The 27958-nt window shown below is 36.1% G+C and overlaps 4 protein-coding genes across 6 annotated transcripts; 2 read left to right on the top strand and 2 right to left on the bottom strand.

Annotated features, from left to right (window-relative positions):
* The first annotated feature begins 368 nt into the window (after positions 1–368).
* Positions 369–4587, top strand: LOC117794359 (antigen 5 like allergen Cul n 1). 3 transcript variants are annotated; one of them, XM_034635000.1, is made up of 4 exons: positions 369–543; positions 619–1010; positions 1066–1180; positions 4350–4578. In XM_034635000.1, the coding sequence occupies exons 1-4, from the start codon at positions 421–423 to the stop codon at positions 4476–4478; spliced, it is 759 nt and encodes a 252-aa protein (XP_034490891.1). In that variant the 5' UTR covers positions 369–420; the 3' UTR covers positions 4479–4578. The 3 variants fall into 3 exon arrangements, with proteins under 3 accessions (XP_034490891.1, XP_034490892.1, XP_034490890.1); XM_034634999.1 differs by lacking the exons at positions 619–1010; positions 1066–1180 and adding exons at positions 3656–3739; positions 3793–4178 and having other exon boundaries at positions 383–468; positions 4235–4587; XM_034635001.1 differs by lacking the exon at positions 1066–1180 and having other exon boundaries at positions 4235–4582.
* A 1100-nt stretch (positions 4588–5687) lies between these two features.
* Positions 5688–8347, bottom strand: LOC117794356 (malonate--CoA ligase ACSF3, mitochondrial). Its single transcript, XM_034634997.1, has 3 exons — positions 8185–8347; positions 7940–8129; positions 5688–7525 (listed from the first exon to the last, which is right to left on the bottom strand). The coding sequence occupies exons 1-3, from the start codon at positions 8260–8262 to the stop codon at positions 5931–5933; spliced, it is 1863 nt and encodes a 620-aa protein (XP_034490888.1). The 5' UTR covers positions 8263–8347; the 3' UTR covers positions 5688–5930.
* A 1547-nt stretch (positions 8348–9894) lies between these two features.
* On the bottom strand, positions 9895–14471 carry LOC117794355 (myb-like protein U). The gene is made up of 3 exons (XM_034634996.1): positions 14103–14471; positions 12662–12982; positions 9895–12082 (listed from the first exon to the last, which is right to left on the bottom strand). Exons 1-3 carry the CDS (start codon positions 14184–14186, stop codon positions 10424–10426), a joined length of 2064 nt encoding a protein of 687 aa, XP_034490887.1. The 5' UTR covers positions 14187–14471; the 3' UTR covers positions 9895–10423.
* An 824-nt stretch (positions 14472–15295) lies between these two features.
* LOC117794357 (autophagy protein 5) lies at positions 15296–27328 on the top strand. The gene is made up of 6 exons (XM_034634998.1): positions 15296–15515; positions 15612–15711; positions 15771–15876; positions 15948–16173; positions 16937–17042; positions 26927–27328. The coding sequence occupies exons 1-6, from the start codon at positions 15363–15365 to the stop codon at positions 27043–27045; spliced, it is 810 nt and encodes a 269-aa protein (XP_034490889.1). The 5' UTR covers positions 15296–15362; the 3' UTR covers positions 27046–27328.
* The last annotated feature ends 630 nt before the right edge of the window (positions 27329–27958 follow it).

Below are 27958 nucleotides of genomic sequence, written 5' to 3'. Positions count from 1 at the left end.
AAACTTTGGAGGTTTGCAGCCTTGTTAAAAGTAAATAAATAATAAAAGTTTTTGTAGAAATAGAAACGTGGGTTCCACCTCTTTCAAACATTTATTTACTAAGAAAGTCATTACTAACTAAAAGTTATTAGAATATATTTTTATTTTTTTTTTTGCGCTATGATTCTGACGCTCAGCAATCATTTATAACGATTTATTATATACAACGTTTATCATGCAACGTGAGACATGAGGTTTTCGCTAGTCAATTGATTTTATGACTTTGCAGCTTATCAATGGATGCCTCATGACTTGTCATTCCATTTACCCCGATAAAAGCTCACGTTTCCCTAGCGAGTCACAACTATAAGATGGGACTCCTTTCAGTGAAATTTACACAGTTAAACCCTGAACAGCAGTAACTTCAGTTGCAACTTCAATATGAAAATTCCAGTGGTAATTTCTTTGCTGATCTGCCTGATGAGTGAGGCATTTGGAGGCCCAAATTATTGTGATCCCGATTTATGTGGCGAAGGCGAGACACATGTGGGATGTGGTTCAATTGTAAGAGCATTAAACCTATTTTGATCTAGTAAATTTGTAATTTTATTCATTAATTTGATGCTGTCATATTTGCAGGGATTCGCCGACAGCTGTCCCGACAATGTGCGTTACCTGGACGTTGATCCGGATGTCGTCGTTAAGGCACATAACGACGTGCGTCAGAAATGGGCCAGTGGAAAGGGTAAAGTCAGGGTCGAGGCCTGTCGCATGGCAACTGTAAGCTGGGACGATGAGTTGGCCAAATTGGCGGAGTACAATTTACAACAGTGTCAGATGGAGCACGATGAATGCCACAACACGTATAAGTTCAAGAGCTCCGGACAGAATCTCTTCTACAAGAGTTTAAAGGGCGGAAATGCTCCCGAAGTACGAGATATCCTCGAAGAGGCTATTGCAGATTGGGAGAGTGAAGGGCGCTTCGTCGATGCTAAAATTCTTGCAGCATATCCCGAAAATTACAATGGACCGTAGGTGCAGGTCTTTATATAATTTATTAAAGAGACTCAAGCTTACTTTCTCTAGCGTCATTGGCCACTTTACTATGCTCGCTCAGGAGCTAAACGTAGCCGTCGGTTGTGCCGCTTCCAACTTCCAAACTGATAATGGGTATAACACATACCTTGTGGCATGCAACTATGCCACAACCAACTTTATTAACTCGCCCGTCTTCAGGGTATGCAAGAAGGCGGCCTCCGAATGTGAGAGCGGTACGAATCCTAAATTCCCGGCACTCTGTTCCTCCGATGAGAACGTCCAATTCAACTGAGGAGAAGGGCTAGACTCTAGACAAATCTCTTCATCTACTACAACAATTGGCTATACTTGTATAATATGCGCAAATCCATTCCAAATTCAAATAAAGCTGAGCATTACAAAATAATTAATTTACTATCTGTCTGATACGTCAAGCTGTATTCTTTGTATATTCCTTTAACTTATGAAAGCAGGGAATAACATCGGAACCGGAACCGTTAACCGAAACTTACCGTTTAATTTTTAGTACCGGAACTGAAACCGTAACCGAATGAAAATTATCTGTCAAGAACCGAATACCGAAACGTTTGTACCGGTATGGTACAGGTGAAAGAGTTGTCCAACTTTCAATTGTCATAACTTGACCAAAACTGAACCAATTTTCAAGTGGAATCTCATTTTAATCATGATTTGGACTCTAAATTCATTCTGCATTCAAATTTTGTTCATTTAGAAAATTTTATTATTTTCGACCAAAATTCGATTTCGATGCTAAGGGTCCCCCCTTTGAAATTTCGAAAATTTAAAATTTTGAATCTCAAGTTTTCACTTTAAATTAACTCCTTATATCGTAATTAGTATAAAAGAATACTTTAAACTTGATTCTGAGACCTTTCATTTTTTTGTAAAAAATCATGGGAAATTGAACAAAAATTTTGACTTGTAAAGTGTTTAAATCCGAAGTCTATCCAACTTCAAACTGTCATAACTTGATCAAAACTGAACCGATTTTTAAGCGGAATGTCATTTTAATCATTATTTGGCATTTTAAATTATTCTGCATTTGAATTTTATTAAATTCTTAAAAAAAATTATTATCCGCTAGATTGTGCTAGATATTGATTTCGATGCTAAGGGTCCCCCCTTTGAAATTTCGAAAATTAAAAATTTTGAATCTCAAGTTTTCACTTTAAATTAACTCCTTATATCGTAATTAGTGTAAAACAACACTTTAAACTTGATTCTGAGACCTTTCATTTTTTTGTAAAAAATCATGTGAAATTGAACAAAAATTTTGACTTGTAAAGTGGCTAAGTCCGAAGTCTGACCAACTTCAAACTGTCATAACTTGATCAAAACTGAACCGATTTTTAAGCGGGATGTCATTTTAATCATTATTTGGCAATTTAATTCATTCTGCATTTGAATTTTATTAAATTCTTAAAAAAAAATTACTATCCGCTAGATTGTGCTAGATATTGATTTCGATGCTAAGGGTCCCCCCTTTGAAATTTCGAAAATTCAAAATTTTAAATCTCAACTTTTTACTTTTAATCAACTCCTTATATCGTAATTAGTATAAAACAACACTTTATACTTGATTCTGAGACCATTCATTTTTTTGTAAAAAATCATGTGAAATTGATCAAAAATTTTGACTTGTAAAGTGCTTAAATCCGAAGTCTATCCAACTTCAAACTGTCATAACTTGATCAAAACTGAACCGATTTTTAAGCGGAATGTCATTTTAATCATTATTTGGCATTTTAATTCATTCTGCTTTAAATTTTATTAATTTAAAAAAAAAAAATATTTTCTAGATTCTGCTAGATATTGATATCGATGCTAAGGGTCCCCCCTTTGAAATTTTGAGAATTCAAAATTTTAAATCTCAAGTTTTCACTTTTAATCAACTTCTTATATCGTAATTAGTATAAAACAACACTTTATACTTGGTTCTGAGACCTTTCAATTTTTTGTAAAATTTCATGTGAAATTGAACAAAAATTTGGGCTTGTAAAGTGGCTAAATCCGCAGTCTGACCAACTTAAAACACACATAACTTTGTCAAAACCGAACCGAATTTTAAGCGGAATGTCATTTTAATCATGGTTTGGCCCCCTAATTCATTCTGTATTAATATTTTGTTAAATTCGCTCAAAAAATATTATTCTTTTTTATCGATCATCGATCTTAGTCAGCACAAGTTTGAGCAGTAATGGCAGTTTAAAATTGTTTAAAATGTCAGCGCCTAAAAGTATGTAACGAGGGGTCTTGACAATAGCCTTTCTTGCTCGTTTACCTAAAGTAAAGATGTTATCAAAAGTTATTAAAATATTATATTTCTCAGTGCTCGACTCTCAGCATGATCTATAAAAGTTTATCATACAACGTGAGCCACAAGTTTCTCGCAAATTAATTGATTTCATGACTTAGCACCTTATCAATTAATACCCCATAACTTGTCATTCCATTATCCCGACCAGTGCTCACGTTTCCCTCGCGAGTCACAGCTATAAATTGGGTAAACTTTCAGCGAAATTTACACAGTTCAATCTTAAACAGCAGTAACTTTACTTGCAACTTTAATATGCAATTTCCTGTGGTAATTTCTTTACTTATGTGCCTGATGAGTGAAGCATTTGGAAGTCCAGATTATTGCGATCCCGATTTATGTAAATATAATGGGGTGAAGAACCATGCGGCATGCAACAAGGAGTTGGTAAGATACCTAAACCTTCCTAAACCTAGTAAACTTGTAATTATGTCTTGTAGAAATTTGACACGAGTTGTTCCGAAAATGCGAGTGTCCTAAAAATTAATCAGTCGGTCATTCTTGCGGCACATAACGCGGTACGTCAGAAATGGGCTAGTGGAAAGGGTAAAGTCAGGATCGAGGCCTGTCGCATGGCAACTGTGAGCTGGGACGATGAGTTGGCCAAATTGGCGGAGTACAATGTGATGCAGTGCGCGATGAAGCACGATTGCAGCGGCACGTATAAGTTTAAGATGGCCGGACAGAATCTCGCCAAGATGGGGTTCCTTGGAAGTCCTTCCAAAATAAACGATTTCCTCGAAAGTTCTATCGCTAATTGGGAGAGTGAAGAGCGCAACGTCAATGCTGACATTCTTGCAGCATGTCCCGAAAATTACAACGAACCGTAAGTGCAGTTCTTGTTTTTAAGTTAATAGAGAAACTCATTCTTACTTTCTCTAGCGCCATTGGCCACTTTATTCAGCTCGTCCAGGAACTTAATGTTGCCGTCGGTTGTGCCGTTTCCAACTATAACGATGAAAGAAACTATAACACTTTTCTTCTAGCATGCAACTACGGCAGAAGCACCATACCAAACACGCCCGTCTACAGAGGATGCAAGAAGGCGGCCATCGAATGTGAGAGCGGCACCAATCCCGACTACCCGGCACTCTGCTCATTGAAAGAAAAGGTCAAATTCAACTAAGAAATAGACCCTATATAAATCTCTTCGTCGACTGTGGTCTCCCCAATACAACAACTGCCTATAACTTTATAATATTTGAAAATCTATTGCAAATTTAAATTAAACTGAGCATTACCTAACAATTCTCTATTATTACAACTGATATTTTAGAATAGGTGATTTATCAAGCTAGTATATACCATATATTTAGATTAGGAATATAACCTAAACATAAGTACATAATCCTAAAAAAACTAGTGGGCGCTTACAGTCAAGCACGCTCGACAGTATGATACCCTTTGCCTAGGTACTCTGTACTGAAAGTAGATTTTCGACCGATTGCTCCTATGGCTGATATTTGATATATGGAACCGAATTAAGCCACATTTGTTTAAAATGTGCAAAACCAACTTGAAGACATTTTCAAACAGTTTGGTTAAGATATCTCAAAAAACAAAAACTTTTTCACACTAGCTGATTTTTGACCGATCGGTCGTATGACAGCTATATGATATAGTCGACCGATTTGAACGAACTTCAGGATGGACAAAACTAAGTAAAATGCATATTCTATCAGTTTGGCTAAGATATCTCAAAAAACAAAAAACTTTTTCATACTAAGACTTAATTTTCGATTGAACGTCTCTATTGCAGCTAAATGATATAGTGGACCGATCTGAACCAAATTTGGTCGGGATGTATAATACCAGCCCAGATGCATATTCTATCAGTTTGGTTCTGATATCTTAACAAACAAAAAACTTTTTTATACTACAACTTTATTTTCGTTGTATCATTCCTATGGCAGCTACATAATATAGTAGTCCGATCCAAAAATAAAAACAAACTTGATCTGCCTATGGTATCCAGGAATCTACATACCAAGTTTGAAGTCTTTAGCTCTTATGGTTTCTGAGATCGACACGTTCAAACAGACGGACAGACAGACGTTCATGGCTCAATCGACTCGGCTGTTGATCCTGATCAAGAATATATATACTTTGGGGGTGTGCCACGCGCCATTCTGCCTGTTAAATGCCAAACACATTATGCCCTTTTTTGCACATTTTCAAGGGGCTCGGGGTATAAAAAGCCTAAGAACCAAAGAGCAAATGTTCCAGAAACCAACAATGGAGTTGCTTTCAAATGTCAATATTATTGATTTGAAGAAATTTCCACATAAAATATTTTGAAAATTCTTCGTCTGACAGAAAAATATAAAACCGTTAATTTCAGATAGAATTTTACAGATAGCTGTAAGTGTATTTCATATGCTAAAATTTAATTGAAACTCGTATATTTATATACGACACGTCCATTTACATTTTTTCAAACAATAAACACAAAAATTTTCCCATTTGATCCATTCATTGAGGATGGATTGGTGAATAGTCAGTTGTAATGATTGGTAAATCGATATTTGACTTGATTGATTGACTGATTGATTGATTGATTGATTGCTACACTACTGAATCACTTGGCAATGATAGTCTTGAAGACAGTGGGTCGCTTATGGGCTGGCAATTGACTGTAACAATAAGTTTTGATCGTCTCCAGATCGACATCCGCATCGGGCGATAAAATGCAGATAACACCCAAACGATGACCCCATAGTTTATTGGGTATACCAAGTACGGCGACATCGTTGATGCTCGGATGCGAAATGAGAGCTTTTTTTATTTCGGATCCATAGATCTGATAGCCGCCCACATTGAACACATCCGACGATTTGCTGAGAAAGAGAAAGCTGCCATTTTGATAGGCGCAAATGTCGCCCGTCTTGAGGAATTTATCCGCCGTATAATCCGTCGCCGGCTGTTTTGGTTTTTCCAACTGCTTTGGTTGTTCCACCTGCTGTCGTTCTAGTTTTTGTTGTTGTTCCAGTCGCGGTGTCTGTTGCTCCATTGGCTGTTCCAATGGCTGTTGCAGCGGCACAGGAGCTGGATGGGTAATCTTCAGCGGAAATAGATGATCTCCGGAGATTTGCAGCTCTCCAATCACTGTACTAAGCACCGGCGAACTGGTTACCTTCTCCTCCTGTCCCTCTTCAGTTGTGTGGAGGCATTCATTTTTACAGCTGACCAGCTGATCACCATTCTTGTTCACCAGACGCGCCGTGACACCGACCAGAGGAGCACCCAACGTACCCGGACGATAGTCAATGCTAATGGAGGGTTCATCGAGTGCGGGACCCAAAACCAAACCCGTTTCCAGCATACCGTAATACTCGTAGATATTCTGACCCGTAATCTCACGCCAGCGATAGAAAACGGATTCGGGGAGTAGACCAAAGGCGGTGGCCATTAAACGAGTCTTCTGCTTGCAATGATTGATGATGTACTCGACCATGCGAGAGTCTTGGGCAAACATCTTGTCGTATTCGGCAATGAGTCGCTTGTAGATGATGGGCATGGCCAGAAAGATGTTGACCCTCTGCTTTGATTTGCTATTGATGCCCAACAAGGAGCTCCACGCGGTATGGCTATCGAATTTCTGTTGCAACACAATGTTGCCACCCACGCCAAGCAATGCTCCAATTGCGGCATGCATGCGATGCATCGATATAATGGGCAGCATACAATCTGTGGCATTCAGATGCCAACTCGCAACGAGACAACGCATTTGTGCCTCAATATTGCGATGGGTCAACACGACAGCATTGCGTCCACTTGCCGAACTCGGAGTATACAGAAGCATTGCTGGCGCATTCGCATAATAATCATTGGACAATGTGCTCTCCGGAATCAAGGCACCGTTAAGTCCGACCAGCTGTTTCGCATACATCGCGGTGGAGGAGACACTCTCCGAGCTGGGCACAAAGCCGTGATCCAATACAATGCTAGCCGTCTGCAGTTTCTGTGCCAATTCCTGTGTCATTCCCTCACACTCGGGTGTTCCAATTAACAGTTTCGCCTTGCAATCTGTTGCCTGGCCAAGCAACTCATCCGCCGCCTGATTTGGCTCCAGCGGCACCGCCACCTGTCCCGAGATCCAACAACCCCATTGTATCACAATCCACAAAGCATTATTCGAACAGAGAAATGCCACATTCGACTGGGATGCGCTACCTGCAAAAAAAAAAGCACAAAATTAATTAAACAATGATTAAATATGAGTTTTATTTTTTTTTCATCAACATATAATGATTATAGTCAGATTAAAAAAAAAAATTTGTCAAAATTAATCATTATCATTGGAGAAAAATATTCAAATCATCATATGATCATTAATATTGCATTGTTTATTTTTATAATATACTTTTCATGCTAACGTTTACTAATAATAATGTAAAAAAAAGATTTACTTAATTAAGTTAAAAGAGGAAGCTTAATAAACATAAATTTAATTTTCGTTCGATTTAAATTAAAGTTAATCAGAAGCGACAAACAAAGATAAGATAAGATAACCAAATTGGTCCAATAGGAAAGAAGTTTCATTATTCAAAAGTATTCAAAAGAGATTCAAAGTATTATTTGTCTTACCGCAAAAGTTGGATATCTGTATAGCCAGTTTCTTGGCGGTTATATAAAGCTGAAAGTAGGTAAACTCGCCGACCACATCCTTCACAGCGATCTCATCCGGAAAGAGCATGGCTTTTTTAAACGTTGGCACTACAAAATTATTGCGCTCATCCTCCCGAAAGCTGTTCCTCAGCTTTTCAATGAAAGTGTCCTATTTTTAGTTTAAATATCAATATTATCTATTATCAAATTATCATTGCACTCACCTTGTGGATTAGCTCGGCGGAACAGAGACGCACCCAGGGACGCAAGTGGAGGTTTTGCAATCGTCGCAGTGACAGCATTTTTTATTCCAAACTAAAGTTTCCCAAATGTATACCTCGTTTCTCGATGCAAAGTCGAAAGATTTTTGAAGAGCGTCAATGCAACCAAAACAATAAATAATCTCAAATAAACAACTCAACGCAAAACTCAATGCATGCTTTGTTCAGGTAAATGAAGCTATTTGAAACGATGGCCTAGAAATTACCCTTTTAAAATCGCCTTTCTTTTGCTGAAATGAATGCTGCTCGACTATAAATACCCCGCAATTTGCACAATATAATTAAAAGTTAACAAATCTTACAATAATTTAATAAATATACAAATTTATACCATATAGACTGTAAACTCCGAATAATACCAAATAAAATCTCAAAAGTCGTAAAATGTATAATTTTTATTTTTTTATTATAATTTTTCGTTGGCTTTATTTACACATTTAAAAGGGACGACAAAAAATAAACATACTGTAGTAAAAAATAAAAATACATGAAAAAATACGCCACAACATATGTATGTATGTATTTTGGTATATACCAATGCCGTTTACAACGACAGCTAACGATGATGACAAATGCAAAGATCATCTGCCTACTACGATCATTCACAATATGTATTAACTATATATATATATAAATGGTACATATATTTTTATATAATATGTATATATATAAATAAAAGTTTATGTACATGAAAGTTCAATGTTAATGCCTTTTCTCTTGTATTAATCTTATTGTTGTTGAGAGAGTTATTGTAGCTATATCAATGACAATCTAAAAACCTTTCTCATACAGCACGTAGACCCCGCACATTTAACAGTAGAATCACAGTTTATGAATTGAAGTAATAATTAAAATGAGCAATACAAATACTAAATTAATATACAAGTTAAATACTTGGAGAACATTTCATCAGATTTGTATAAATACATACATGTATTATATAAAATCTACCGAAATTGACGCATTTTTTTTTCATTTTGATTCGTTTTATGGCAGCTTTTCAATAAACACAAAAAATGTATAGATTTAGCGAGTTTTTCCGAAATCTTACAAACAAATTCTAACAGAATCGGATAAAAATGTATGGTTAAAATCATTACATTGAATACTTAAGGAATATACATAGCTAGTTCTGCTAAAGAAATTTGATTGAAAATTGCACAATACGGAATGTTATTGATTTAATTTAGTAAACCTTAAATAGACATTTTTTTATTATTTAGCATAATAAAAACCACGCTTCTAAACTGATTATGAAGTAATATTAAACTCTGTTCCATTTAATTACAAAGACACTGTTACATTTCTGCAACATTTTGAATTGTGAAACAAATTTTGGTTAACAATTAGTTTTACATTACATTTTTTTCCATACACAAGAATACAAGAATATAAAAAATGAACAATTTAAGCTCACAAGTTTGCTTTGAGATATAGAAAAGTTAAATAAGCAAAAAAAAAATGTTTTACTTAAAAGAAAACAATTGAAATGTTCACAGATTTTATGGAGTAAGTACACCATAGTGTTGTTCTACTGTAAATGCTGGGCTAGTTTATGCCATGATGCAGGTTATAAACTGTAATCGCCAGACGAGAGCTTTTGGAGATCCACTGGATGTGTCTGCGAATAATTTAATCTTTTATCTCTATCTCTCTAGCTCTTCCTCCTACATTTTTTGTTCACTTATATTCGAATTGTGCGCATTTAAAAAATGAGATTACCGACTGCAAATTGAATGTGCGAGCAAGAGGCAGTACTTCTCACTCTCTCCCACTCTAACTGGTGCTTTCTCTTGCTCACACTTCCTTTAACTAACTAGTTATATGTCTGTGTTCTCTCTCTCTCTCTCTCTCGTCTTGCCGCTGTCTTATAGTCCCATTCCACTAAACATATATGTTCAAATATGTACATAATTTTTTCAAGGATCATTTCATAGAGATATGTACATATTGCAGAATTGCGTGAATTTATGAATGACAAGCTGAATTAAATGGATTGGAAATGACATCGGTTACAAAAATGAAGTATCTATTTACTATTATGTCTTTTAACACTGAAAACTCCCAAAACGAATGAATATGTTATATATATTCCCAAAGGAAGTATGTAACATATTTTGTATACTGTGTGACATTCTGTAAAATTATGTACATATCTGTTTGGTGGAATTAGATTTGGCTATTAGACACGCTTTGGCTTGCTAACAATCGTATAATTGAGACCGTTGTAGCTGCGATGATCGAGGGCGGCATCGTTGTTACCCTTGTTCGTTGTAGTTGCTGTTGTTGTAGTTGTTGTGGGCGTGGCAATGCCTCTCGCCAGGCATATATCCGCTGAGCTATTGTTAATGTTGTTGTTGTTGTTGGCGGGCAGTATACTGTTATTATTATTGTTGTTATTAAGATTATTATTAAGATTGCTGTTGTTATTATTATTATTTGTGTTATTGTTGTTGTTGTTGTTGATGTTATTGTTGTTGCTGGTGCTGGCAGTGTTGGATTTACGAAGAACACCATAGCCAAGATGACTGTCATCGGCCTTGCGAAAACTTTCGGTATCGGGACTAGCAATCAATTCATATTCATTTGGAGGTGGCGGACTGCATCTCATACGATTCGTGGGCAATGTTAGATTCACAATTGTTTTATATCCGCTGGACGTTTTATTATTTGGCGATAGAAAATCCAAACGATCATAGTTGGCATCCGGGGCAATCAAACCAACTCCCTCTCCAATATCAATGTCGATTATTTTCGGTGTTGTTGTGCCACTGCCACTGACATTGTTGTTGTTGTTGCTGTTGTTGTTGCTGCTGCTTAAGGTGCTTAAATCCTTGCGCTTCTCACGCTGCGACTGCGAACGTTGTCGCCCAAAATCCGTATCGCAACTAAGCGTTGGAATCCTCTCACAATGCCGCACATCGCCAACACCACGTGTCTTCCACGCATCCGTTATATTCTCGATGCACTCGTAGTCACGCTCTAGGGATAATTTGCCGGCGCAACTCTCATTGCGCAGGGGCAAATCGGGTGGACTTCCAGCGGATGAGCAATCCGGTGAGCTGGGCTTCAATATCACAGCCGAGCCGCTGTTCTTGCTGTTGGCATCCGAGGGTGACGATGTCGTTATGGCAACGGGTTCATATTTCACAATATTCTTGTATTTATTATCACATTGAGTTTGGCCAGCTATCGAGGATCCAGTTACGGTGCCCGATCCAACAGTTAATTTGTCCAACGGTGTCGGCAGCTTTCTGGGCGGCTTATTGGGAATGTGTTTAACAATTGATTGCGATGATGGCACGGATAAACTGACACTATTACTGCCATTGGACGAGAAGTTATTCAATGAATCGTTGGAGCTTATGAAGCCCCTTATCGAGATGCAGCTCTGGGTTGAATTGATTTCAAATTCACCAGCATGGGGATTACTCGATGGCGATGGTGGCAATGGACTACGTGATCCTGGCTCCATGCAAGCGGCGGCACTAAATTGATTCTCATTGCATTCAATGCTGCTCAAGCTATCGCCACTGATCAACTTCTTCATCGACTTCATTTTGGCGGACATGCAGCGGAAAACCTCCTGGGGATTGGTGTGATCCAAGGTGAAGACACCCTCCCCGGTGGTGCATTTGCGTCCCGCCTCAAATGTGAATTTGCCATCGCGATAACCGTATTTTCGTATGAATCGATATGGCCACATGGCAATTGTCACATTCAAATCCTCCGATTTCAGCTGCAGCTCCGTCGGTGTCATCTGGAGCATATATGTTCTCGGCTCAATGTTACATCTGATCGACGCCTCTGACGGTATCAGCGTTATGATAAACAGTCCGTCCTGTGAATTCAATTCAAATGAAAATACGATTACTAATTGCCCATTTTAAGCTCGTAATTTAAAACTCTATCAATTATTATTCCAACTGCATACACAGACTTTGGCATTTTCACAGAACACGAAATTTGTTTATTATTTTGTAGATACGAGAAATCGAGAAGTCAAGAAATCGATTTTAACAGTTGCTTTTGGGGCCATAGTATGCGTAATACAATATTCAATATCGTAGCTTAGCATTGAATAACTTCTGACTAAGCATTTTTACCTAAAGAGAATCCTGATTTAAAATATATTTAAAATTTAAAATGTATATCGAAATTAAAAGGAATAACAAATAATATTTATATTTTTACTTATATTTCTTTTTTCATCTTTTACTACGATTCAGATTAGCTGAATTAAAAGAATAATCACAACGATTTGGCCAACTTTGAGTTGGAATTGTGTTCGATAATGATTTTTTTGTATTTTGCTTAACTCAATTCATAAAAATGGTAAACAGGCTTTAATCCGTTCACTTTGGGCTCTATTTGTATTGAATCTTTTTACTTTCTGTTTTCATTCTGAGGCTATACTTACAAATGAGCTGCAATATAGATCGTTGTCCTCCTCGATGGCACCATGGGCGGCATGCAGACCGCTAATGTCACAAAAGGCGACCATTTGGAGGGCGGTCACCCATTCCTTGAGCTCCTCATCGCTGTTCGTGTTCAACGTGAGTTGTCCATTCCGTTTCACAATCTGTACGAGATTCGCTGGCGGCGGTTCCTGTGTGATCTTAACACAATTCTCGAGTGTAAAGATTTTTGGATTCTTGTCATCCTTATTCTCGCAGATCTCCAAACGGGCAATGCCATGACGACTGGCCTTAAACAATAGACAGTAACGGCTGCATGATTTCTGCAATCAAATAGAAATTTAAAAAATCAAAGATATGAATTGTATAATTTTGGCAAACATTTCAATCACATCTCGCCAATGTTTCGCTTGCTTTATAAGATATCAAACTATAATGTTGTGCTAATCAAATTTTCGATGAAATTTCGAGTGTTACTTACATAACAATCAACGCACACACACACACACATAAACACACATACAGCTAGTCAAGTAATTATTTGGACAAAATAACAAATTCACACATTTTATTTCGCATACTTTATTTTCTACGACACTTTAATAATACTTTTTTTTAAATTAAATAAACAACTATGCTTACAAATAAAAACAAAAACAGTATGTAAGTACCTGTATTGACAAAAAAAGAATACGCACATTTAATTTTTGCAATAAAAGAACCTCTTGAAATTTATTTATTTTATTATAGTTTTATATGGTAACATATTTCAATATGTAAGTAAAAACAATTACTTGACACACTGTATGTGAATATTTTTGTGTTTTGTCAAAACAAAGACTTGACTTACTGTATGCCTGTGGAGTGCCCGACCCTAATCCTCATATTTACATATGTACATACACACATATTGGGCATATTGGGTCTTCAATCCACATTTCCTGTCATATGGGAATGAAACATGCATGAATCCCCCCAAACAGCCGTCATACACACACACACACATACGCAAACACACGCATACACATGGTCAGTGTAGATGTATGTGTGTCTCAGGCGCGCACACGCAAATTGAAAATATGTTCGGCTCGCTGTTTGGCATGTCTCTCTCTTTCTCCCACCTTATGCTACTCATTTGTATGCAACAAGTATGCAGATGGAGATATCTAGACAAACACACACACATACGCATGCACAGACTTCACATGCAGACAGACCACACTCAGATACACACATACACACACATACGCATGCACACACACACACACACGCACACACACACGAGGGTCCTGTTTTAATACGCATTTGCCAAAATATTTAAAATGTGCATTTTAAATCATTTGTTGGCATTTTTGCAATGCATTTTAAAATAGGTGTGTGGGGGAGGGAGAGGGAATTCGAAAAAATGTCGGAATATTTTAGATCTGTTGGCCAGGCTCTTACCTTTTTCGAGATACGATTTAGCGAAAATCCAGTTTGTGTTGGAACATTAAGATATCCAGCCAAAACAGGTATTTCAACATCCATTCTGTTGAGCCCCGTTTGCTGTTGCCGTTGCCGATGCTTCTTGTTGTTTGCTATTCAATTGGCCAAACCAAGAAAAAAAAACAAAATAACAAGCGCGATCTATCATCAGTTTTCATATATTTGATACAATTTGTATTTGTTGGCAAACTGCAAGTTGAGATTCACACTTCATATTTATATTTGACCGCAACAAAAATAAACGCAGCCAACCGCAAGGCCTACAATTCGAGCAACTTTATTTATTTATGCGCTTCCAGAGCTGCATTTGGAATGCTGCAATCGAAATCGAACTATGCACAACTTTACCAGGGCTAACAAAACGCACTCGTATGTCAAGATCGATAACAATAAAGATGTTGTTAATATCGACTGCAAGTTGCTGTAGATTTACGGCATTTATTTTAAAATATAACTCACCAGTTTAGTTAAAAATTTGTTTCTACATTTATATTTTATAGAGTACTTACAACTTAATATTTTAAATATTTTAAACGACGATTTTTGCCGCCATTTGCTACATGCGATAGGCGCACATATCTACTGTAATTACGATACCTTATCGGTATATCGCGTTGCCAAACACTGCGCTGTTCTATTTTTGGCTTCAGCGCGCAATTTTAATAAAACATTAAACTGCTTAAGAACTGTTTAATTTAACAATAAGACTATGATAAGTAACACCATGTGAATATAATTATATTAAATAAAGGCGATCGTTTAATTAATAAATGTTTGATGCTCATAACAAATTAAATGGGGATATTTGTATTCATTAACTCTAACTTAAAATTCTGGATGACAAATAAGAGACAATACCATAAAAGGTCAGTTTTGCAAAATGACCTAATAATGAAAATCGTTCTTTTTCTGAGAACCAAGGCTGCCACACGTTTCCGGGAACTGATGCTGCCACATGCTTTAATAAAATAGTCGGCCACTTCGGCTGGATCGTAAAATGACCCCAGCTCACAATTTAAATTTTTGTTAGTACTTTACCAACAATTTAACAGATAGATTATAACATTATAAAAAATAAAGGTGATAATTTGTATGGACCTTTCTTGTGAACTAAGGCTGCCACACAGTTTTTTAAACCAAGGTGGCAAGGTGGTGATAGTGTTCAATCGATTGAACAACAACAAACAAAAAAGTGTGCAAATAATTAATAAATCAACAATGGCACACGATCGGGAGGTGCTACGTATGATATGGGAGGGGCAAATTGGCATTTGTTTTCAAGCGGACAGCGATGAAATTGTCGGCATTAAGCCAGAACCCTTCTATCTAATGGTCTCCCGTCTCAGCTACTTGCCACTGGTCACAGACAAGGTAAGAGAACTTAACGAAGAAGAAGAAGAAAATTAAAAACGAAAACAAAGCAAAATTTTAATTAATCTGTGTGGTTTGGTTTATTATTATGTACAGGTGCGAAAATATTTCACGCGCTACATTGCTGCCGAGCATCAAGAGGGCGCCGTCTGGTTTGATTTCAATGGAACTCCCCTGCGTCTTCATTATCCAATTGGTGGGTGGTTCAATAAGTTTCCAATTGTTATTGTATATATTTACAATTCATTTACTTAGGTGTGCTCTATGATCTGCTGCATCCGGATGAGGACAGCACGCCCTGGTGCATCACAATGCACTTTTCCAAATTTCCCGAAGAAGCGCTTGTCAAACTAAACACAAAGTATACAAAATATTTGTTATTGAATTAATTTATGAAGTATATAATGTTAATAATAATGTAATTCCTTGCAGAGAGCTACTGGAATCGCATTTCCTGTCCTGTCTCAAGGAGGCCGATGTCCTGAAGCATCGTGGTCTGGTTATATCCGCCATGCAAAAGAAAGATCACAATCAACTCTGGCTGGGATTAATCAATGAGAAGTTCGATCAGTTCTGGGCAGTGAATAGACGCCTCATGGAACCCTACAGCGATCAGGAGTCATTCAAAAACATTCCCGTGCGTTTTTACAACGATGATGTAAGTTATCAACAAAAACTCGTCTCAAAACTGTCTAAAGTACGACTTTAACAATTCAGAATATTGAGTTAGGAGCTTTAGAAAGTATAGATAAATTGCTTAAAAGTTACAATTTACGTGTATGGGCATTTCCACAAAGATTCACCGAACCAAAACATTTTAAAATTATCAAAAACACATCCTTTGAAATGTTTCTTCTACAATCACATTCAAGTTACCTATTTAAACAATTTACACATGAATTAATTTTTTGGGATAAGCATATTTGATTAAATGCAGATTTTTTTTGGTGTTTTTTTTTTTTTTTGCGGTATTCACAAATTTGTGATTCTAAAATTGATAAAACTTTATCTTACAGCATTAAAATACTAATCATTATACAAAGATTTCGAAAAAGTTAAAATATATAATAATTTACACATAGTTCCATTCTTAATTAAATCATCGATCAATAATCATGTACTAAGCATATCCTAACCTAACCATATTTTAAGTTAAGATCTATGCAGACTTTACAGGAACTCTAATTAATTATATAAGTTGTCTGTTTTCTGTGAAGTTCAGTTAAGATTTGTTTAAACAATGTTTATTGAATTAGCTAGATTAATATTTAAAGAAAGATTACCAGATTATAATATGTTCGTGTGTGTAAAATTGTAACGCGTTTTTCTTTCAAATTAACACAAAATGAAAATTGTTTTATTTGTATTGTAATTTACGAATATACGTTTATAATTTGTTGTTTTTTACACGCTCTCAATAGGATTTCACGTACATGCAAAAACTAATTTCACCTTTAAGCGAAAGCGGACAAAAGAAGAATCTAAGCGATCTCATGGCCGAATTATCAACACCTGTGCGCAAAGCAGGTGAGTAACGCCCAGTAAAAAATATAGAAAGAACAAGATGAAGAAGAAGCAGAAGCAGAAGAAGAGAACTACAAATGAATATAGTGTTGGAGGGATTCTATAGACACTCGACAAATGGTTTTGGAAAAGGGATTTTCCGGCTATCAATTACCGCAGCGTCCACTCAGCGAAATGGGGCAAAGCAGCAGTTATTCTCCTTCTCCCTCTCTCTATCTCTCTAACGCTCTCTCTCTCTCCCTTTCAATTGTTGGCCAAAAAGGTGCCAGTCAGTCTGGCCGAAACATTGTCTAACAAATATTTTCTATTGAAACGGGCTAAGACAAAAACAAAAAAAAAAAAAGGTCGAGCTCTCGGACTCGGACTTGGACTTGGAAGAGACCCTGCGGCACTGTCAATCATTCTTCAATTCATCAATGTCGCAGCAGCAGCAACAACAACAACAACAATGGACAGCAACAACAGCGGCTACAACAATAACAAATGAAGAAAAAAAAGATAAAAATTATTGAACAATAGCCCCAGGCAGTCGGAGCGATAATTTCTAAGAGAACTCGAAAAATCAAAGCCTGTTAGACTTTTTGGCCAAGTGTGTGTGTGTGTTGTTGCTGTTGCTGTTGCTGTTGTTGTTGTTTAGGCCATTCAGGCCATGCATATAGCCGCATTTGTTGCTTTGCGCTGGAAAAACTGCAGCAGCCAAATGAAAAATCAAAAGTGCGTGTGGATTTTCGTGGCAAGTTGCAAACGCTGCTGGAAACCAAACTGACCTGCGGCGCCGGCGACAAGTAGATGCTAAAGAGAGAGAGAGAGAGTGAGTGAGCGGTGCGAGAGAGAGAGAGAACGAGTGTGGTGTATGTCGGCAGTGGCTTAGGTGCAATAATAGCATTGGGAATTCCATAGTTAGACAAAAGGCGGAACTAAATACCTGCGGCTGGGATTTACGAATTACACTCGCTCTCTCGCCCTCTCTCTCTCTCTTTCTCTATACATATATATATATACCTCTTTCGCTCTCTGACACTTGGTATAGACTCCCCTGGAACAGCGTGCGGTACGCTCTTTCATTGACAAGCATTCTCTCCCGTCTTGCCAGTCATGTGCTCGATCCCCTGGATTGCACTTCTACTGACCCTCGAGACGAGACCGAGACATCATCTCATCTCATCTCATCCCGCATCGCATCGCATCTGTTATTGAGGGGTATTTCCCGTAATGCCGCACATGCACTTTATCTATGTAGGTGTGAAATTTTTATTTGCATGCTTCAGCCCGAAAAATTCTCAATTCGGAATTTCCCATTTGAAAGGTGAGAGATTCTCTCGAAACACAAAGATATTTCATACTCATCCATGGATACCAGAACAACACGTATTTTCCCAAAGGTCATGCAACGTGACAGTTGCAACAAATTGTTGTCCTTGAGTGTGCACACCAGCACACACACACACACTCACACACACACACACACGTTTGCTCTGTTGTTGTCTTAAAATCTGGCATAGCTTAACTATAAGACAACTGGCTTAAGTGGGCCAATGGATCAGTTCTTCTCGAGGATTTAAGACACAAGTTAATTCTTGTTTAAGTCAATTGATTGGTCCCCCTTACTCCCCTCCCAAAAGCTGGATCAAGTAGAATTAATTTAGAGACTTTGCTATTAACATAGCATTTTGTTTTCATTGCGATTTTCCAAGAAATCGATTATGTCGGTCTTCAAGAGGTCCGAAATCACAAGAATGGAATATTTTCAATATGCCTCCTCTTTATAAAAGTTTTTAAACTTGTTATTCTAATTCATAAAATATTTTTACACAAAAATAGAATACTTTTAATATGCCTTCTCTTTATAAAAGTTTTTTAACTTGTTATTCTAATTCATAAATTATATTTACACTCTTCAATTAGATCCATAATTCTGGTATATAAAAATTTAAAATTTGTTTTCATTTGCAAAATATAAAACATGAATTCGAATCAAAAACACTCGCTTAATTATTATTTATAAAACATAAATATTTATTTACAAATTCTTCTGCTTCACAATTATTTTGTACTTTTCTAAAGATGAATTTACTTACATATTTAAACCATTGTTTTCTGCGAAATTTATTCGTTAATATTTATAACACTGTAATTTTAATATTTTATATGTTCATATATAGAATATCTATGAGTCAATAAATTTTGTATGTTATTTTTTACAAACCAAATATCATTTAATAGCTTAAAAAACAGCCTAAAAATAATTTTTTGAAAAGAGTTGTGAGTTCTAGATAAAATGTTAGTTTTTAAAGGATTATAAAACCTGTACTTAAGTTCTGAAACTCTCAACTTGATTAAGTTATACCTGGTTTAGCTGATTTTTCACAAATTAGTAATTACTTTGAGGCTTTTAATTAGAAATCGAGCATTTAAAAACTCAGAGGGAAACAGTTTTGTTTGAAATTGTTGCTATATTTCATCGAATTGAAAGATTAAACAATTGAAGAAACCAATATATGTATGTGTGTATGTACATATATATGATTGTATGTATGGGGTGTACTTAGGCACGCCCCCAGACGTATGTGGATGCATTTACCGAAACGCATTCAATGCATATGTTTATTCGTGTCACGCCCCCCCTACCCAAAAAACCCTCCCCCACCCCGTGCGTCTATAGACACGCTACTGCAGATCGTAATTCCCTTTTAGCATGAGTTGTTTATAGTTGGGGTTTACTTTGCACAGTGCTTCTAACATTGCTTGTAATGATGATCCGTTTAGCCTATCACCCCTTCACCCACCCCTCCCTTGGCCCTACTGCGCTTACAGTACCATTGGCAGTTGCAGTTTTTTTTTTTAGAGTGGAAAGAAGAAGAAAGGAGAGAGAAGAGGAAAACAGTTTTGTTGTTTGCCGCCTTTTGCATCCGCATCCGCCACAGCAACACCCACAAATCACATACAAAACGTGGTCAACTGACTGCGGGTTGGATGGGGGAGGGGTAGGGGAAACCCAACGCACTTGCACGCACGTACTCATGCATGTGTGTGTGTGTCTGTGTATGTGTGTAATGCGTGCATTTTCATAGAAAATTTGTATTTAAATTGAAATGAATTTCAAATATACAATGCAGTCGCCGTGGCGCGGTTCAAAGTAGATGCCATTCCGAGAAATCAAACAACAACAGCAACAACAACAACAACAACTGGCGAGAGAATCTAAGACGCGTCAAAAATAAAGAAAACGCAATGCTGCCTGCGTCGCTGCCAGCGTCGGTGGCTGTCTCCTTGTTTTTAGCCCAGTACCCAAAAAAAATAGAGAGGCTATTGTGTTTGTCAATGTCAATGAATATAAAAAATGCAGAACAACAACATTAAAATACCATTTATTGATGGTCTTCCTTTTTGTATAAGAAATAATCAAACTAAAAATGTCTTGAATATCTTTCGCTTTTTCTATTATTTTTTTCAAATTGAATTATTATTTTTATAATTTTTATTTGTCTGCAAAAACTACAAAAAAAAAACTGGTCTTATACCTGCCAAAGGGGCATGGAAGTTACCAAATACTAGCAATTATTTATTTTAGTATAATACATTGTTAGTTTTCGAATTTTATGTGTTACCTGGTAGAAATAAGCCGTGACATTATTATTCGTTGATTTGTACACCCGTTACTTAAAAAATAAGTCTGTCTGGCTGTCCGTGTAAGCGCCTAGATCTCAGAGACTATAAGAGATAGAGATAGAAGAGAAATTTGGCACACAGATTTCTAGAGACCCCACGCAGGTCAAGTTTGATTTAAATTTTTGACTAAAACCACCACACCCACAGTTTTTAAGACAAGACAGTTTTTATGATAAGAAACGTTAGCTATTAATACTATCTATAATATCACTTAACGGCAGCAAAATCAGACAAGTAGAACGGGAGTAATAGCTAACCAAAGTTAATAATAAAGTTATTATTTCAATACAATCACCTTAAAGTATGCAGTAGTTTTTATAAGGTATTATTTTCTTTAAAATAATAATAATAATAATAATATATATATTGGAATAAATATCAGGTATCCTATGGTCAGTATCTCGACTATAGCCTTTCCCACTTGTTAAGTTTTAAATTGTTTTAAATATTTTAAATCAAATATAAATGAAATTGAAAACTGGCGAACAACCTGTGCTTAAATCATTTTAATATCTCTATTAGTTTAGATGTTATAGCTAATTAAAAATGTGTTTAGGGGCTGGTTGAAATAAACTGGGAGCCACTGTATCCTATGTATTTTATCAGGAATACATTGGTCAAGCGGATAGAGCATTCGCCTGCGATACAGGCGACCCGGGTTCGAATTCAGGAAGTGCTCTCTTTTCTATTTAAAAATGTTTTGACTTTTTATTTTTCGATGCTTTGAGAATCGAAAGTGTCGCGTATATGGTTACTGGGCATCTAACAGTCTAGTACCCTGACTGTAATGTTCCTACTGATTTTTTTTCGCTTTGCTTTGGTTTTTTTTATGCATTGCGTGAGCGCTTGGTGAAGAATGAAGGAGGGGGGGGCGGGGTAGTAAAGCAGCAGCAGCAGCAAACGCAGCAAACAGACGCTTTCATGATTTGCCGCCGCGGCGGCTGTTGACGGCGAATTTGGCGTTCACCGGAAAGCAGCGACGCGTCGGCGTTGCGGCGTTTTGGCTTTTTGAATGCTTGCACACATACACACGCACACACACATACACATGCAGGCAGCCAATTGTGTGCGCTCTCTTGCAATGCCGTAGCATACTCTCGCTCTCTCTCTTGCTTGCTTGCTCTCTCGCGCGCTTCGTCTATGTGTGTGTGTGTGTGTGTGTGTGTGCGTACGTGTTTGCCTTTGCATTTGTAGTTGTAGTTGTATTTGTATTTGTATTTGTGTAGGCCGCTCTCGAATGTGTGAAAAGGAAGTTCTGAGATATCACCTCCGCTTATTTGTATTTACACCTCCAACTGGCACCCCCACCCCTCCGGATTGCCGTAGCGCTCGTCTCATTCTCATCTTCAGATCGCCTGTTGCCGTCGGAAATCGCACCTCACGATCACAGCTTCGCGTTTTTATATATGTATATATATATTTTTTTTTTTGTGTGTATTTATCACTTGCTCCGTCGCCCCGTCGCCTTGAGTTTTATGATCAGCAGTTTCGGCTGCCGCAGCTGCTTCTCTGACTCTCTTTTCCCCCGTCATTTGTTGTTGGTGTTGTTGATGTTGTTGCAATTGCCACCTTTGCATTTGCTTAGTCCCATTTCGACACATTTTCGTTTGCATTTCGTCAATCAGACAAACAATGCACAATGCAATCAGGACACGCTCTCTCTCGCTCTCGCTCTCCTTCTCACTCTCTCTCCTTCGCTCGCTGGCTCTCTTTTTGTGTGCATTTGTATGCATGTATGTATGTATGTTTTTCACAATTGTCTGTGCCACGCCCTTGCATTTTGGGTGGGCTTCACTGCGGCAGCTGCAAAAACAAGCAACAAGTTGCTGTCCTTTGATTTCAAATGCACACGAATCCTCTTAAAATCCTGCCTACCATTATTAATGTTGCAAGAGCGTATCTAGACTCAACTCTGTTTCTCTCTCTCTAGGAGCGCACTCTCTCTGTAAAGCTCAGCTTGAGCATTTACTACTCTAGAGCTTTTGGAATAACAGAATACATTTTAGTTAAACCTCCAAGATTTAAGAAAAGGTTCAGTTAAATGTTTCTACATGTTTCAAGTTTTAAATTCTAGATTTTAGCATATTTTTCTAAGTATGTATTCAGGATAATATTATTAAATTTGAATTTGACAAAGACTCATCATTAAAAAATTCAAAGAAGCCTAAAATATTTGATTCAACTAACAGAAATCCAAAAATCAAAATATTTCTAAGAAAAAGCCACGCTTGAATCAAGTATATTGTACTTGGTCGGATTAACCGTTCTTCTAAAACCGCATTGCATTCATTTTTTTCTGGAATCGCAAATTTTTTTCCCAGTGAATGAACCAAAAGTTAGAGTTTCAGTTTGGTTCGAAATCCTTCTACTAAACTTTTCGATTTAAATATTGAATAAGTTTTATATTTCGAATTTTCTATTTTTTTTTATAATTGTTGTCTATATTTTTTGAATTTTTGTATGCCTAAAAAATCATTAAACAATTTAACGCCGAACTTTGTAAAATGGTCTAACTTAAGAAAGATTATGTTTAAATTAAACTCTAAACGTAAGCTTGTCTTTAGCTTTTCGTTCAAATTTATACAAACTTTAATTCAATCAAAGTTGATCCATTTCGATTTTCTACCTCTTTTTTCTCTCTTTCGTCACTTCCTGTATTTTTGATGTTTTATTTATGTATCTTCTTGTCTGATCCGCAAAAAACAATAACAAAGTGTTTAGTCAACAATTTTTTTTTGTTGTTTTTGTCATTCGCCTTTGTCGCAAATTCTTGAACAATTTTCAATTCGTCAACTTTGTTGCTTCATCAAAACAAAATAAACGGAAATCAATTGGAAGATTGAAGAACTTTGCGTAGGAGAACTTGTACAACAACAAAAAGAAGAATCCGAAGAAAACAAGCAACAAAAAATTTAATGAAAAAATCATTTGATTAGCAGTTTTTATGGCATCACTGAATTGCGAAATGAAAATATGCAATCGATATTTTGAATTGCTGACCGGAACCTGAGCATGTGGTCCGATCGAGCCTAAAGGATAAATGATGATGGGATGATGGGAATAAAAGAACTTCTCTAAAGCATCAAAGTAAAGCTTTACCTTAGATGGATAGATTTTTTTTAAGTGCGTAAATCACATTTATCATAGTTATTTAGGTAAAAAAAGGAAGAAAAATGTTTAAAGATCATAATAGAATATTATCATCTAATTATAAAATCATTATATTAACTTTATAACACTTAGAAAACGAGATCGCAGGTTAAAATTATTTGAACAAATCTATAAATGATTTTCAGACATTATTAGAATAATAAAGATTATAAAATTTCTGTGCTAAAATCAATGCAGAATTTGTATACTATATTAATTTTTAAGATTATTAAAATTACCTCATTAACGTTGAGATTAACAAGATAAGCAGGGATGTAAAGTGAATGGATTTGTGTTAGTATGATTTATAGAGTTTTGTATTTAATTCATATGTGATTTAAGAGTAGCACAACTGATAGCTCTTTGTTTGGGTTCAATAAACAGATCAAGATCCAACCGCATGCTAATCCCAATCTCACACACGTGACAGACAGAGGGGAAGAGAGAGAGAGAGAGGGAGAGAGAGAGAAGGTGGAGGAAGGCATATCAATGCTATATAGTTGGATTTTATTGGTTTATAGAGCACAATCTATTAAATTATTATGATGATTGGCTTTCTTATCAGATACGTACAACATTTCGCGCTGCAATGGTTTATTTTTAGGCATGAGCTATGCGCCTTTTCAACACTCCACAAATGAATCGAGCAACGACAACACAACAACAACAGCAGCAACGATTCGTTGTGGTTGCTCATGTTGTTGTGGTTGTTGTTGTTGTCGTAATGTCGCTTAGTCGACTTGTCGCTGTCGATAATAAAAATGGGATCAATAAATTGTCAGACTGTTTGGCGCGATTCTCCTCTACATTTTTTCTTGGGGTGGCGCTACAATGTTTTCGATGTTGCTTTCATTATTAATATTATTATTATTACTGCGCTTGTTGCTGTAGTTGTTGTTGTTGCTGTTGCTAATCACGTGTCGGCAAGATCATAAAACCCATGGTCTTAGATGTTTCCCAAAGCTCGTTAGACTGCCTTGTTAGTGACAAATGATCGGTGATCATGCGAAATCGAAATCAATTGAACTTAATTTAGAGATGCCATTAATATTATCATACAGTAAAGCTCTTTCTTTAAGGAATATTTAAACTAGTTATAACTTATAACTTATAACAAATAAATGAAGATTTATCGATATTCATTTAATCAACATTATTTACTATCATTTTAATGAATGCTCAGATTAAAGCACAGATTAAATAAGACACCTACTCTAGTTATCGATCTAAGACACTAAAATTATTGTTCACCAAAGCTTAAAGCCTTTTTAAGAGTTGAATCTTAAATACGTGTCAGATATATTAAAAATTGACTCTCTATACAAACCATTTGGTATCCTTTCTATAACACCAACAGTTGAATTCCTTTTCGATTTTTATAGTTTATCATCTGACTTAATACGATACTCATTTTAAAATTTTCCTTTATATTACTCTTTCAGTTTAAGCTTTTAGCTTTTTGTAACTCTTTCCGACATACACTCGAAATTAGAGAATAAAAGTCAGTTAAGTTTTTTCAATTCTTCACTTTATTAGCTCTAAAGCGCTTTTAAACTGAAAGCTTTAAAATAAAGTTTCTGGACTTTAAAGTTTTCTACACATTAAAAGTTAGAGCTCTATTGTCGGTTGTTTTTTAAATAACCTAAAGCTTTTTCAAACTCTATACTCTTATTTTTGTTTTGTTTCTTTCTAACAGTCTATCTTTGAAATAGATCTTTAGCCAATTAACTTGATTAGCTTATCTGTTGAAATTTTTCATTCAGCTCGTTTGATTGATAACTTAATAATTTTAACAGTTTGATTTGCTGCTGTTTTTGTGTGCTTGCAAGATCAACTAAAATCAGTTTCTCGAAGAGAATTACTAGAAGAAAGCTCACACTGTATAAATGCTAAAATGTAAAAGAATATCGAAAAAGAATCTCTTTGATCAAATGAGACATTTCTGATGTAGGAAGAGAGGAAGGGAAGGGCGGGAATATTGGCATTTCTAGGGGCAATTACTAAATCGAATCAAATGGACTTGGTATCAATTGGAATCGTATCTTGTATCGTACATCGTGCATTTAATACGTACGATGTGTTCTACTTGAACTCGGCTCGTTGCACAAATCTTATCGCTGTCCACATATATTCGCTTCCCACTGTATGTAATCAGGCATTATCAGAGCAAATACCCACACATACCCATACATATAAAGAGTGTTATATAGTATGTGTGTGTGTGTGTGTGTGTGTGTGCTACTTACTTTTGTAGGTGTGTGTGTGTGTGTGTATGCTGGGCGCAATTCAACTTTCGAACCAATCTATAATTACAATAGACCAGCTATAATTATAAATGACGAAAGTCGCCCCGAAATGAAAACACAACTCAATGATCGTCCACTTGAGATTTGTATTTGTCGTATTGCCGTATTGTCGGTTTACGGCCCCAAAGTCTTTGCCCCAATGGCCCGATAATGTTAGCCGTGATTTATATGGCAATCAGATGGCAAGAAATAACTTGTATATGGCCATATATAGACCGCAGATTACTCCAAGTGGGCGCCAATTTGCTACGGACTTAACCTCAAAAGGTGTTAAGTTTCCATCAATTCGATAGATTATCGATAAGTGAGAAACCGAATCTGTTATATGGGATTGTATTTAACAATTATTCAAAAAAAAATCTAACATAATCTCGATAAATTATCGATCATGACAAATTTTACTATATCAACACTTTAGCTTTTTGTCGATAATTATCGACTTAATTATAATTAGCCAAGTTCGATAAGTTTTTACTCGTTGAATCTTATTTGCGATAATAAACTCATATGAAGCCCAAATACACATAATAAATAATCAATAATTTGTAAAGCTCAATATCGATTTAGCTCAGAACTAGGTACAGTTAGTCTTAATAAATTGATATTCTCATATCGATAGCTTAGTTGTTAGATAAATATTATGACATTTTAATTTAATACCATTTTACGCACAAAATGACATTTTATATCGATAGTTAATGTGTATCGATAACTGATAACAATATTAATCAACTTTCCTGCATCTTCTCTGTCTGTCTTTAGTTGGATTTCGCACCCATGGCATCGATCTGCACGAGGAGACGCAACTGCAATGGATGTCCGAGCATTTGAGTTATCCCGACAATTTTCTGCATTTATCGGTTGACTATAAGATCATATAACTGTCTCAAATGGAGATGAAAAGGAATGGAATTCACCAGTGATTTGGAAATACCCCAGATCGATAACAAATACAAAACATACTTTAGATGTAAGGCTATATTGTTAAGTTCAATGTACAATACAAATTACTACGGACATACTAAATACATACTATTCGATGTACCATATTTATGCAATAATATATAGTAGCTTGTTTTAGCATTTATACGTAACGCATGTTGTTTTGAGCAAAAGAAAGAAAGAAAGAAACGAAGCAAAATAAAAAACAAATGAAACTTAAAAGATTTACCCGTCAATTCGATCGATCATTTTCTCGTATTTATTCACGCATTATTCTCTCGACAGGCAGTTCGTGCTATTTATAAGCCCTTCACTGGCCGAGCTGTACACAAACTAAAGCATATCGAATCAAAAATAACCCATAAACGGTTATCAATTTAAACATGAGATCGATGGCAATATCGAATATTCCATACACTGCACTTTTTTATAGGCATTCATTTAGTTAGGCAAATGAAGTCTGATTTATTAATCACTCTAATGAAACTCTAATGATATTTCCCAAATAAGCTAAGGTTATCAATATATTGATCAAAGTTAGGATACTGAGGTGCATTTGGAAAAGGAATTTGTGGATTCCATGTATTTGCTATAGTCAAACAAGTTTGTTAACAAAGTTTTCTTAAATTGGATTCATATTTTTTTTTTTTTTTTTTTTGTAATTTAAGGAATCTAAAGATTGTTCCTATGATCTATACACATGTTAAGCACTGTAATATCACATACATATATCTATTATGACCTCATTATTTTGCTTAATTTGAAAGATTTGTTGGCCAAAAAACAGAAAATATAACCAAATTTATTGAATCACTCCAAAATTCTTACATAAAATGAAGCTAATTAAATCTC

The sequence above is a fragment of the Drosophila innubila genome, chromosome X (genome assembly GCF_004354385.1).
Source record: "Drosophila innubila isolate TH190305 chromosome X, UK_Dinn_1.0, whole genome shotgun sequence".
NCBI classification, from domain to species: domain Eukaryota; kingdom Metazoa; phylum Arthropoda; class Insecta; order Diptera; family Drosophilidae; genus Drosophila; species Drosophila innubila.
This window is presented reverse-complemented; position numbering and strand designations above follow the sequence as displayed.

Excerpts from the sequence above, each read along its gene's own strand:
- LOC117794356 (XM_034634997.1), bottom strand. The coding sequence starts at position 8,262 with ATGCTGTCACTGCGACGATTGCAAAACCTCCACTTGCGTCCCTGGGTG. Across the intron at positions 8,130-8,184 it reads CCGCCGAGCTAATCCACAAG|GACACTTTCATTGAAAAGCT; the intron begins GTGAGTGCAATG and ends AACTAAAAATAG. Across the intron at positions 7,526-7,939 it reads ACAGATATCCAACTTTTGCG|GTAGCGCATCCCAGTCGAAT; the intron begins GTAAGACAAATA and ends TTTTTTTTGCAG.
- LOC117794359 (XM_034634999.1), top strand. The coding sequence starts at position 421 with ATGAAAATTCCAGTGGTAATTTCTTTGCTGATCTGCCTGATGAGTGAG. Across the intron at positions 469-3,655 it reads TGATCTGCCTGATGAGTGAG|GCATTTGGAAGTCCAGATTA; the intron begins GCATTTGGAGGC and ends CTGATGAGTGAA. Across the intron at positions 3,740-3,792 it reads CGGCATGCAACAAGGAGTTG|AAATTTGACACGAGTTGTTC; the intron begins GTAAGATACCTA and ends TATGTCTTGTAG.
- LOC117794357 (XM_034634998.1), top strand. The coding sequence starts at position 15,363 with ATGGCACACGATCGGGAGGTGCTACGTATGATATGGGAGGGGCAAATT. Across the intron at positions 16,174-16,936 it reads TGCGTTTTTACAACGATGAT|GATTTCACGTACATGCAAAA; the intron begins GTAAGTTATCAA and ends CGCTCTCAATAG. Across the intron at positions 17,043-26,926 it reads AACACCTGTGCGCAAAGCAG|TTGGATTTCGCACCCATGGC; the intron begins GTGAGTAACGCC and ends GTCTGTCTTTAG.
- LOC117794355 (XM_034634996.1), bottom strand. The coding sequence starts at position 14,186 with ATGGATGTTGAAATACCTGTTTTGGCTGGATATCTTAATGTTCCAACA. Across the intron at positions 12,983-14,102 it reads TAAATCGTATCTCGAAAAAG|AAATCATGCAGCCGTTACTG; the intron begins GTAAGAGCCTGG and ends ATTTGATTGCAG. Across the intron at positions 12,083-12,661 it reads ATCTATATTGCAGCTCATTT|GACGGACTGTTTATCATAAC; the intron begins GTAAGTATAGCC and ends TTGAATTCACAG.